The sequence below is a fragment of the Typopeltis vanoorti genome, chromosome 22, assembly GCF_054136105.1.
Source record: "Typopeltis vanoorti isolate ZY-2024b chromosome 22, IOZ_Tvanoo_1.0, whole genome shotgun sequence".
NCBI lineage: Eukaryota > Metazoa > Arthropoda > Arachnida > Uropygi > Thelyphonidae > Typopeltis > Typopeltis vanoorti.
This window is the reverse complement of record NC_143570.1, coordinates 17,788,684-17,801,400: the sequence shown is the minus strand read 5'-3', so window position 1 is coordinate 17,801,400 and position 12,717 is coordinate 17,788,684. Positions and strand designations below refer to the sequence as shown.

Genomic DNA, 12,717 nt, shown 5'->3' with positions numbered 1-12,717 from the left:
CATGAAGTCAGAAATACATATCCGTACTTGAAGTAGAAAAAGCCATCAAAAGCTTGAAATGTGGAAAGGCAGCAGGAGTAGATGATATTCGACCAGAAATGCTCAAGCATGGAAGTATAAAAGTATAACAGTGGCTGCACTGCATAGTTCAGAAGGCTGGACAGATGGATGAATTCCAGATGATTGGAGTAGAGCTCTCATAGTACCCATATATAAAAAGGGATATAAAACTGAATGTGAGAATTACAGAAGTATTTCACTTCGAGAAACATTTGAGAAGGATTGTGGAAGAGAAGTTTGGTGAAGAGCAAGCTGGATTCAGGCCAAATAGAGGCCGTCAGGATCAGATTTTCACTTTACAACAGATAGTTGAGAAATCATGGGAATATAAAAAGATCTGAATTTAAGTTTTGTAGATCTGGAAAAGGCATATGACAAGGTGCCAAGAGAGAAGCTATTCAATATGCTACAGTTATATGGTGTCAATGGGGCATTATATCAAGCAATACTTAGTCTTTATTTGAGTTGAATAGTCAGCAGTTAGAATTGAAGGAAGTACAGGAAGATAGTTTTGGTGTTAAATCTGGTGTGAGACAAGGATATATTTTATCCCTTCTGTTATTCATTATCTATATGGATCATATTATGAAGGAAAGTGGTAATATCAACTGCATTGTGAATGAAGAACTGATAGAACAAGTAAAACATTTCAGCTACTTAGGCACAATTTTTAGTGAAGATGGTAAATTAAATATAGAAATAGACAACAGAATCAACAAAGCTGGTATGGTAGGAATTCAACTGAATAAATTTATATGGAAAGAGAGAAATTAGCCAAAACACTAAATTAGCTGTATACAAGACAGTATTCAAGCCAATTTTAACTTATGAATCTGAGAGCTGGGTCAGAAGTAAAACACTGGAGCAAAAACTAGAGACCGCAGATATGAGAGTCCTGAGAAAGATTAGGGGCATGAACAGATGGCATCAATGGCAATATCACATTATAAACGAGGATATTAGGAAAGAACTCGACAGTTTGCATCCAGAAATGTGTTAGCAGAGCTATTCTCAGGTGGTATAGTCACTTAAACAGAATGGAAGAGGAAAGATTAGCAAAACAAGTGTTCTCTGCCAGGTTGGCAGGAAAACGACCCAGATATAGGTTAAGTGATACAGTAAAAAGTGCCTTAGAAGATAGAAATATAAGATCTGATAATATTGGAGTCTTGACAGGTAACAGATTGTTTTGGGGAAAAATTGTAGATAGGAAGTTAGTAACAATGGAAATTTTTTATGTAGTACTATCCTATCCTGTACACCCCTTTGAGAGTATATATATCAGGAATTTGAAGATGATGATGATCTAATTAAATTCTTTGAATTAAAAATATTTCTGTCCAGTGAAACAGTGAGCACGTATAGAACAGTATATGGTAAATAAGGAAACACTGCACAGTCCCATGGAAGTTAAGAAGTTTTATAACTTGAGAAAAAGCCTGATAAAGAACTCTTTAATGAACATTTATTGTTTTGGTAAGAATTTTTTTGTGAAAAGAAAATGCTCAGTTAATTAGACTGATTAAGTGCATGTAAAAATTAAAAAACAAAATTATAGTAATATAGTTTTATTTAATACATATTTTTTATTTAGTCTTCAATCAATAATTTTCTGGATTCTAAAAGAAATTAAGATAAAAGTGGTATATGATCAGACAATGAACTCTTGTAAATTTACTTAACACTCGGCATGAAAACAGTAAGGTGCGTCTGAAAGAATTGCATCAAGTGTGTACACAACAAACAATACATAAACAAAATATATACAAATATTATTGGATTAAAACAGAAACAGTTTCATGACAAGAATCAAACCTCAGATATTCACTGGAAAACTCTAAAGAAATCATTTATTGATTCAGCCAAAGAAGTAGAATTCTTCTGAATCGGTCAATGATTTTCCAAACCTTGGAGATTCAATAGCAATCCCTTATTAAAAATGAATGATTTGGCAAGAGAGGCATGTGGTGAAGTTGTCTGCAAAGATGGAAATATGAGAACTCCATAGTGGACTTGCAAAATTAGAAGCAGTCAGAGAAAAGAAAAAAGTTTATCAAAAGTTCTTGCAAGTATATCAGTATGTATTCCGAAATTAAGAGAAAAATATAAGAAAGCAAAGCTATGTGTGTAAGAGCAACTAAACAAAATCATGAGAAGATTTTGGAAAGAGTAAAGAAGATAAATATCCAGAAACAACAAAGTATATTGTAGGCTACTGAAAAAGCTTAGAAATGGTGGAAGTACTATAAAAGGAATGAGATGATAAAGGTGACAGGAAAGTGAAGAAAGATATTCTTGATATCTACAGAAATGCTTTGAAAGGGCACTGAATGACATAATAAGTAACAGAATAGCAGTAGAAAATAGCTAAGAAAAATGTAATCAGGAGTATTGTTATATAAAGAAGCCATCAAAACCTCAAACGTGGAAATACATGATATTTTACTTGAAATGCTCAAACATGTGTTATTTTTCTCTCGAATTCCACAGAAGAATTTACAAAAAACAATGTTTAAAAGCAATCAAAAAGAAAAAGAAAAGATTAGCAGGAAAACTGTGGCATATGACAAAGAATCAAAAGAAAAGCTGTTTAAAATGCTACAACTGTGAAGTGTAAATGGTGCATTATATTGAGTAATTCATAGTCCATATTTGAGCTGTAAGTCAACAATTAGAATTGAAGGAGGTACAGGAAGATAATTTGATGTTAAAGTGCAAGACAAAAGGTGCACATTATTTCCAGTGTTATTCATCATTTATATGGATCATATGAAAATGGGAGCTATTCAACTCAGCTCTTTACATGCAGATGATGATGTACTTGTAAATGAATCCAGTAGAAATATGTAGAATTCTTAATGAAACTGAATAACAGCTGTAATAAATTCAATATAAAAAAACAACAATAAAAAGACAAGGATTATGAAATAGGCAGTAACAATTAAAACGTCAAATATGGAATAGGAGAGAAATTAGTCAAAGCACTAAACCAGCTATATAAAAGATGGTGTTCAAACTAATTTTAACTTATGTATCTGAAAGCTGTGCTAGAAACAAAATATCTGATCAAAGACTAGAGATCAGAGATATGAGAGTCAGAAAAATTATGGAAGTGAACAGATGGCATCAACAGAATCATATTAAAATGAATTTAATTAGGAAGGAATGCAACACGGTTTGCATTCAGGAATGTGTGGTCAGAGCTATTGTAAGATGGTATAGTTGCTAAAAAATAATGAGAGAGGAAAGGTTAGCAAAACTAGTTTTTTGTTTGTTTTGCCATGATGGCAGGAAAAGGACCTAAAGGATGGCCGAGATCAAGGTGGATTGATAAAGTAAGAAGTAACTTAGAAGACTGAAATACAATATCTGACATCTGAAGGAAAATTGTCAATAGGAAATGTAAACTTTTTCATGTAGAATTGTCATAATATTCTGTAAACCTCCCTTATGATACTATCAGGAATTTGGTTATGATAACGAATCTAAATATGGTAAATAAACAAGGTTATAGAAATACAGGCCTCCCTAGCTTACGTACCAATGAAGCCCTTTGGGTGGAATGATCTGGATTCGAATGCCATCTGAGATGAAAAAAGAAACTTTTATCAGAGCTTTCCAACTGAAGGAATGGGAGCTGGTCTCATATGAAAGTGGTAGAGTTTTACCTCTCAGAAATTTAGGTTTTTCATTCCCAAAAATAAAAAAATAAGCCAGAAGACATACAATTTACAGCCATATCAAACAATGCAGATAGTATTAACTGCACTATCATAAACAGTCTCAAGTCTCTAGAAGCCAAGTTACTTGACTGTGGCAGGCCACTGGGCCTAACTCGAAATGAAAGATAAGATAAGACGAGGTTATAGGGATGACTATTTCTTCTATTGTTTGTGCAAGCATTTATTTCAGCATTTCAAAAAATTAACACTGCCCTGTGAGGTCACTGATATGAGAATATTTACCAATTATTATTTATGAATTATTAACCAGTTTGGTCTATCTCAGTTTTACTTTTAGATACAAAATGTCTTGCTGCTTTTTGATCATCACTAATATCAGCATGCACTAGGAACAAATGATTCATATTAGTACTTACACCATACAAAAATAAACCTTTTCTATTCTTTATAAAAGAACATAACAGATGCAAATTTTCATGTTGAAAATTCTGCCACAATGTTTGCATGGATCATCAGTGAACATAAGGTTTGCAAAAAATTGAACCAAATTAACTTCCATTACTTATCTAGATGAGATAACTGGATCTGTTAGAAAAATAAATAAATGTTCTCTTAAAGAGTAATTATTCAAAGTTTTTATTTATTTATTTTTTTTTTTTTGAAGGAATCCCTGACTACTCCTTAAAGAAACACAATCAGGTGGTGAGAGAATCAAGGAAGGTTGAAATCCTCACCCTTGTGAAATTATAAAATGCATAATCATCTGCTCTTGAGACTTAAGGTATACATTACCAAACAGTCTATGATCTGATTCACTACATATAATTATTTTTGCTATGCAGATAGTCGATTAACTTAAAGAAATTAGTAATAAATTTAAATTACAACTGTTAAAATTCTTAATAAATATGTAATGCAAATTGTTAAGTATAACTATGAAAAATATCTTACTTTCCACTGTTAGATCTCGACAGCATACCACGAGCTCTCCTTTTAGTGACACCACGCCCAGATAGTAGATTTGTCAAAAGAGATGGACTACGAGCACAGATATAGGCATGAAAAGAAGAAATAGTAAAAACTCCTAGTTTATTTAGTATGCTCTTTGTTACCTTTGATACATTTGTCAGGAGGCTCTAGAAAATAAGTCAATAGCAAACATTTCATAAGTAAACATCAAACAAATTTTTGATTTTGCTTTTAAACAAAAACTACTCAGACTTCCAAGTAGAATTTTCATATTTGATTACACACACACACACACACACACACACACACACACACACACACACACACACACACACACACACACACACACACAATGTTGACAAAAGTATTTGGACACCTAGTTGTGGTCAAAAAATGTGCTTTAAATTACATTTCTAGTACCGAGTGGGACCACCTTTGGTCTGAATGGTAGCAACTACCCTTCAGGACATGTTTTCAATCAATTTCTAATATGTTGCAAAAGAAACATTCTTTCATTCCTTGTGCAAAGCTACCCTCACTGCTGATGATGACAGCTGCGGTTCAAAGCAAATTTGGCATTCAAATTCATCCCAAAGATGTTTGATAGGGTTGAGTTCTGGACTCTGAGCTGGTCAGTCCAACACTCTAATGTTGTTTTGTGGAACTAATTTTGGACACAGTGCAGTTTGGTATGGAGCACTGTGATGCTGAAACATGCAAGGGTCACTGCTAAAGTACTTCCACAGTATCAGAAGCATGAAGTTGTTCAGGATGACCAAGAAGCCATCAGATGTCATGATTTGGGGCATCCACCAGTGGACCAAGTCTCATCCAAATGAAATATCGCCATACTATTACCTAGCCTCCACCAAACTTGACAATTGGAATAATGAAATCTTGCTGGAACTGTTCACCACATAATCTCCAGATTCAAAACACATACATGAAAGACACCAGTCCAAACATCATTTGGAATTGAAGGTGGTGATGTGTGGCATGTTCACAGCAGCCCTGCCATGGTAACCTAAGGCATGCAACTCTCTTCTCCACAGAGTTCTAGTGCTTACAGATGTTCCTGCAGCATTTTCCAGGTTGACTACAAAGTCCACTGGTGTAAAGTGTGGGAATCAATCTTGGTCAGTGAGTGTTGGAGGCCTCCCAGGGCATTTTCCTGCTACTATAGTAGCACCATCAACTATCCATCTATGATGGACATAAGCAACAGTGGATTTCAGTATACTGAGATGAGTAAGCAATGTCACATACAGAAAGACCACTGATGTAACACCCAACTACCATCCCATGTTGGAAGTCAGTCAGATCATCAGATCAGCTGAATATCAAAATGTAGCATCTTGACCTTTTATTACCAGACTTATGCACACACACACGCTCTGAATATTTGCATGTAATAGGATTTAAAATTTAGATGCACATAAGGAGTCCAAATACTTTTGTCAATATATGTGTGTATTTATATATATATATATATACCCAAGGTAAAAAACTTTCTACACACACACACACACACACACACACACACACAAACATATACTGCAAGAATGTAATCCCTAAACTAAAATCTATTAATGAGTAATTTCTGGTTATGAAACAAGTATACTATCAACCACATAAATCTAAAACAGAAATAAGATATTGTTTCTATTTCTTCTTTGGAAGGATATTTTTAAAATGCTCCACTTTGTTAATTATGACTAAATAAGGCTGTGGGACTTGATAATATATCACCACATATTCTGAAGGAATATGCCAGGGAGTTGACACGTGCCTTGACATATTTTTTTAATAAGAGTCTTGCACTTGGTCAAGATCCTAACGAGTGGAAGGAAAGCAAGATTGTGCCACTTCGTAAAGGAGGTGATAGAACTCAAGCATCAAACTATAGGCCTATCTGTGTGTCAGGTGTTGTGGCTAAGTTATTATTATTTTATTTTTATTACGGGCGACTCCAGGGAGACCTTAGACTCATCGAGGGAGGCCCTAAACATCATGTCCACACAACTATATGACATTCTCACAGTATCTATTATACCTTGCCTTGAACTCACTCACCGTCATAGCACCCCAACAGACTCTGTCAGCTTATTCCACACATTTACCACTCTAAAAGTAAAGACCTAGCTCTAACACCCCTGCTAACCACACTCTTGACCAACTTCCATAGGTGTCCCCTAGTTCTTCCACCACCAGTCCTGATCTCAAAAATATCCTCTGAATTAATCCTATAGAAACCCTTTAGCAATTTGAATGTCTCAATCATATCTCCCCTTTTCCACATATCAACTAATTTCTGCAACCCACAAATCTTCAACCTGTTCTCATATGGTTCATTCCATAGACCCACTATCATCTTAATCACTCGCCTCTGGATCCTCTCCACCTCCTCCCCATCAAGAAGGAACCTAGGTGACCAAATCTGGGCACAGTAGTCGAGATGAGGTCTTATCAAGGCTCAGTACAGAGGTACAATAACTTGCTTGTCTCTGCTCGTCAAGGTATTTTTCAACAACCAAGTGAGTTGATGAGTTGATTTAGCTACTTTTGCAATGTGCCCCCTAAACTTCATCTCCCTATCCACCAACACTCCCAAGTTCCTGGCCTCATCAATCTCCTGGAGTACAGTTCCACCAATGTGGTATACTGCTGCTAAACTTTTCACCCCAAAATGAATAACCTTACATTTTGTCACATTAAATTGACATTCATTCTCCTTAGCCCAGAACTTCAATCTATCCAAGTCGTCCTGCAAGATTTTGACATCTTCTGCATTCACTATTGCCCTACCCAACTTTGAATCATCAGGGAACAAATGAACTGTTCCTCTTAGATCCTTCCCTATATTGTTAATGAACAAATTAAACAGCAGTGGTCCAAGAACAGAACCCTGTAGCACACCACTAGTCACAGGCCGTCTTTTGGACAACTCCTGAATAAACTACTCTTTGATATCTCTCCATCAACCACCCACCTATCCATCTCACCAACCCTATATCCATATGCATATGTTGTAGTTTACGGATTAGAATTCCATGTGGTATCCTGTCAAACAACTTTGCTAGGTCCAGCAGTATCACTGTAAACCCATTACCCTTATCCAGTTCAGCCGTCACCTTGTTATAAAACTTAAGCAAGTTACTGAGGCATGATCTACCCTTCACAAAGCCATGCTGTCCCCCATACAGTATCTCATTTTCATCAATCCATTCCTGTATTTTTCCCTTGACTACTTTCTCCAAGACCATGACGACTACTGATATGCTGATCAGTCGATAATTTGCAACCGTAGCCTTGGATCCACCTTAATGCAGTGGAACTATTTTCCCCTCTTTCCACACCTTCCGGACTAAACCAGAGCCGAAATCAGATTAAACAACATGGTCAAGGGCACTGATAATTCCTTAGCCGCTTCACGCAAGACCCATGCCGGTATACCATCCAATTGCACAGACGTATTCACATTAAGGTTCTGTAATAGACTATTCACCTCCACTTCATTCATCCCAATTCCCATATAAACTAATGGTTCCTTAATTTTTTCAATGTCACCACCTGGATGATATAATTTTGCAAAGTGCTCACTCAGTAACTCCACTATATCGACTGATTCAGTGACCTCCTTACCATCGTCATTCCTTACAATCATTTTGCCGTGTACAGTTTTTTTCTTGCTTGCAGCATATTGAAAGAACTGTTTGGGATTCTCTTTAGCTTGCATAGCTAGTTTCCTTTCATAATCCACTTTTGCTTTTTTTTTTTTTTACCACACTCGTTACCCTTCTGGCCTGCACTTTATACCGTTCGTGTGCCTGCAGGTCACCTCTTTCTTTAAATTCCCTCCACAGTTGCTTCTTTTTTTGCAGCTCAAGCTTAATGGTGTTATTCATCCATTTAACCACCATCTATTCCATCACCTGGTCTATAGCAGCACCCAACTGTATATTTTATTCTGCCAGTATCAATCTCACACCAAATAGCCTCAAATGAGCTCCTTTCACTATTCTGCAATACTTCAATTCTCCTTGGCTGCAGTTCATCAGCTATCATCAATAACACCCCCTCCCATTTTATTCTCTCTGTCCCTCCTAAACACACTATAACTTACACATTCTATTGCACTAATTATATCATCTTCCATCAGCCATGTTTCACTAATGACAATAACCTGTGGCCAGGAAGAGGCAATCAAGGCCAAAAATTCTTCCTTCTTGTTCCTAATACTCCTGGCATTAGTATATGCGAAATGCAGTGATCCCTTTGTCCCACCCCATCTTGATGCATTATTCTAAATATCCCATTCCCATTTTTTGTCCTTAGTACTCGCTCAGGTACATTATATACATTCTTACACTCAACTGTCTCAGTAATGTCTGCATATCCACCCCCCCCCCCTTCCTTGGTAGTTCTAGTTTCCCTGGTTCTGCACATCCATTTTCACTTCATTCAGCAACACTTTTTCCAGTCTCCACACACAAAATCCATTCAAATGCAGGCCATCCATCATGTATAAATCCTTTCGCCCATGAAACTCATTCCACCCCACACCATCTGCATAACCTGACCATAATGTCATTTGCGATTATGGCCCTCCTTCTAAACTCCTCTCTGTCATACTGTGGCAACAAACTCATCATTCTAACTCTGTCACTCTTTTCTTTCGCTACCGTTAACAATACTTTCATGTCCTCTCTCATAAAAAATTTATCTTCTTTCAATTCATTTGTACCCGCCACAACTATCAATTCTTTCACCCTCTGTTTTTGAGCTCTAATACTCTCAAGTTGTTGGAGAAGCTTGCGAGAACTAGGATCCATAGTTGGGTTGACAACAATAGTATTATCTTTGATGGACAGCATGGATTTGCTAAAGTGAGATCATGTTTTAGTAATCTACTTACTTATTACAATAAAGTGAACTGCTTCCTTGGACAGAGGAGAAGGATATACAGTAATATACTTGGATTTCGCAAAGACGTTTGATAGAGTACCTCATGATAAGTTGACAGTCAAACTAGAGCAGATGGGGTTGGATATTAGATTAGTGCATTGGATTGGAGACTGGCTATCTCATAGGTATCAACAAGTTGTGTATGGGGGTGCAATATCCAGGAAAAGGAAAGTCACTGGTGGAGTGCCTCAGGGGTCTGTTTTAGGGCCATTACTGTTTAACTTTTATATTAATGATATTGGTGAAGATTTGGATAGAGATATTCAGTTGTTTGCAGATGATGCAAAGTTGGGACGAACCATAAAGAGTAGTGAAGTTGTGGCCTTACAAGACGACTTGAATAAATTGAGTGATTGGGCATGGAAATGGGGATATGAGTTCAATGTTGCAAAATGTAAGGTTTTAAAATTTGGAAAACAAAGATGGGATGCAGAATTTATGCTTGGTGAGAATATATTGTTGGAGTTAGAGGAAATAGATGATCTGGGGGTGATAGTTAATAAGGATCTAAAATTTAGGGGACACATCGCCAAAATTGTGAAGACAAGACAAAGGCTTCTGGGAATGATGCAGAGGACACTGATGTGTAGAAGTAGGGAGATTCTTGTTCCATTGTATAAGACTTTGATTAGGCCACACATGGACTATTGTGCCCAGATTTGGTCACTGGGTTTTCAGAAGGATGAAGAGATGTTGGAAAGGGTCCAAAGGTGACTGACTAAGGTAGTTTCTGACCTCTGGAATGTCGAGTATGAGGAAAGATTGAGAAGATGTAATCTGCAGAGTCTGGTGGACAGGAAAAAGAGGGGAGATATGACAGAGACCTACAAGTTGGTAAAGGGTTGTTATAGGATCAATGCTGGAGAAGTTCTACAGAGAATAGTGGGAGAACCAGAGGTCATCCATGGAAACTGTATAAAGAGGGTGCGAGTAGGGAAGTCAGAGGCAGGTTTTTTTCGTGCAGAGTTGTGAATGATTGGAATACCTTGCCTGAGAGTGTGGTGTCTGTAAGGAGTTTGAGTCTGTTTAAGACATGGTATGATGAGATGTGTGTGTGTGATAAAAGGACCTCCCAGATGAGTCTTTGACTCCATGAGGTCTTGGGGTAATAATAATAATAATAATAATAATATGATTTAGGATTATTTTGCTGTTATTACAGTGACTAGACAAAAAACTGGACTGCATTCAATATCACCTAACTGCTTTTACACTGTGTGACACAGTATCTCTGTTTGTATGTTGGGGCATTGCACAACTTACATCTTCAAAGATTAACTTCAAAGATAATATCTACAATGTACAGAGAAATAACTTTTAATAAACTACTCATAGGTTAATATGATTTGCTACTACTCATTTTCATAGTAGATATACATTATTTCACCTAAAAGTCATCTATATAGAGAAAGCATGAGATTCAGCAAAAGATCTGAGACTGATGTTAGATATTATACAGTCCAAAATTGTGAGAGGGAAGTGAATGTGTTTCATAAATACGATAATGCATAGTTGGAGAGAGGGGTAACAATAATGAATGATATAAGTGCAAGAATGCATAGAGAGAGAGAGAGACAGAAAAGGAGGAAGGAATCTGGATTATGCAGATGCTTGAAGTGCAATGTCAGAGACCTGTATTAGGAGTTGTTGTTGTTCTAAAGGCAAGTAAGGATGTTAAGGAAGGGGAAACTAAAATTGTTAAGGTAAAAAGTAGTGAGCTGATCTTGTATGGGGGATACTGCCTGGGAGATGGATGTGTAGTGTATTGTTGAGCTGAGTGGAGTCTGGAGAAAGTAATAATAGCTCTAAGAATACTGATACTGCATTGGTTTTTCTATATACAAATGCTATAATACAAATGTATTAGTTAAATGTGGGTGACAGAAGAAGATGCTAAAAGTCAAGAAGTATAGCATATTTCAGCAGGATCAGGATATTTAAATAGGATTTTAAAACAAACACACACACACACACACACACACACACACACACACACACACACACACATATGTGTGTGTATTTATCACTTCCATACACAAAAGGTTGCATAACCTATGGTAAACTAATGCCATCTGTGGGCACAGAAAGAGAGTTAAGGAATCTGTTGATGCTTTTTTAAAGAGCTGGAGTTGTATTCTTTCAAGAATAATTCAGTGGTAAGAGGCTGTTCTGGAGAAAAGAGGTAGAAGGAATGAAAGATGAATAACAGTAGCATTGTTCAATGAGTTAGAAGCTGAATGTCAATGGATTTCAAACAAGCATTGTTGGTGTTATGTAGATTTAAAGGAAATGTAAAGGATGGATGGATTTCAGTTCTGGTGAACAGCAACCATGAAAGCTGAAATACCCTCTTTTGGACAGCATGAAGACTTTTTAGTGAGGATTTTGAAGTACCACCTCAAATATTACAGCACTATTCTAAGGTTGATCAGATTTGGGATTTGTACAGTTAATAGCAGAATAGGTAAATATTAATGTGACAAGAATAATGTCAGAAAAGAATGAGAAGTTTGGAGACTCAAGATGTTATAGTAGTAATGCACAATATATGTGACTAGGTTGTAATCGCTCCATTTCAGGATGGCATGGATATCAATGTTTAGGGACACTGGCTGTAGAAGTCCTGCAGTTTAAAAAAAAAAAAAATTAAGATGTTCAAAATATTTGAACGCTGAAAGATGTATCATGCAAGTCTGAGAAATGGAGCACAATATCAGCTGCAAAACTATGGATAGGATTTATTACCATTATCATCCCAAGACCATCCACTGAGTCAAAGACTCATCATGGGAGGTCCCATGAGTCATACGATGCCTTAAATAGATTCAAATTTTCTCAGACATCACACTCTCAAGCAATGCATTCCAATCATTTTCACAACTCTCCATGCAAAAAATCGACTTCTCGCTCTCCTGCTCACACCCTCCTTATACAGCTTCCAGGGATGATCTCTGCTTTTCTCCGAATTTTAAGAAAACCTCTTCAAGTTTAATCCTACAACAATCTTTTACCAACTTGTATGTCTTTACATCGCCCCTCT

The 12,717-nt window shown here is 36.5% G+C and overlaps 1 protein-coding gene across 6 annotated transcripts in view; it reads right to left on the bottom strand.

Moving 5' to 3' along the window:
- LOC150094189 (protein still life, isoform SIF type 1-like) overlaps positions 1-12,717 on the bottom strand; it is an 881,056-nt gene that overhangs the window by 437,296 nt on the left and 431,043 nt on the right. For all 6 annotated transcript variants that reach the window (XM_090412285.1, XM_090412284.1, XM_090412288.1 and 3 more), the window contains exon 12: positions 4,695-4,879. In XM_090412285.1, the coding sequence (XP_090268411.1) occupies positions 4,695-4,879 (185 nt within the window). The remainder of the gene's footprint in view (positions 1-4,694; positions 4,880-12,717) is intronic.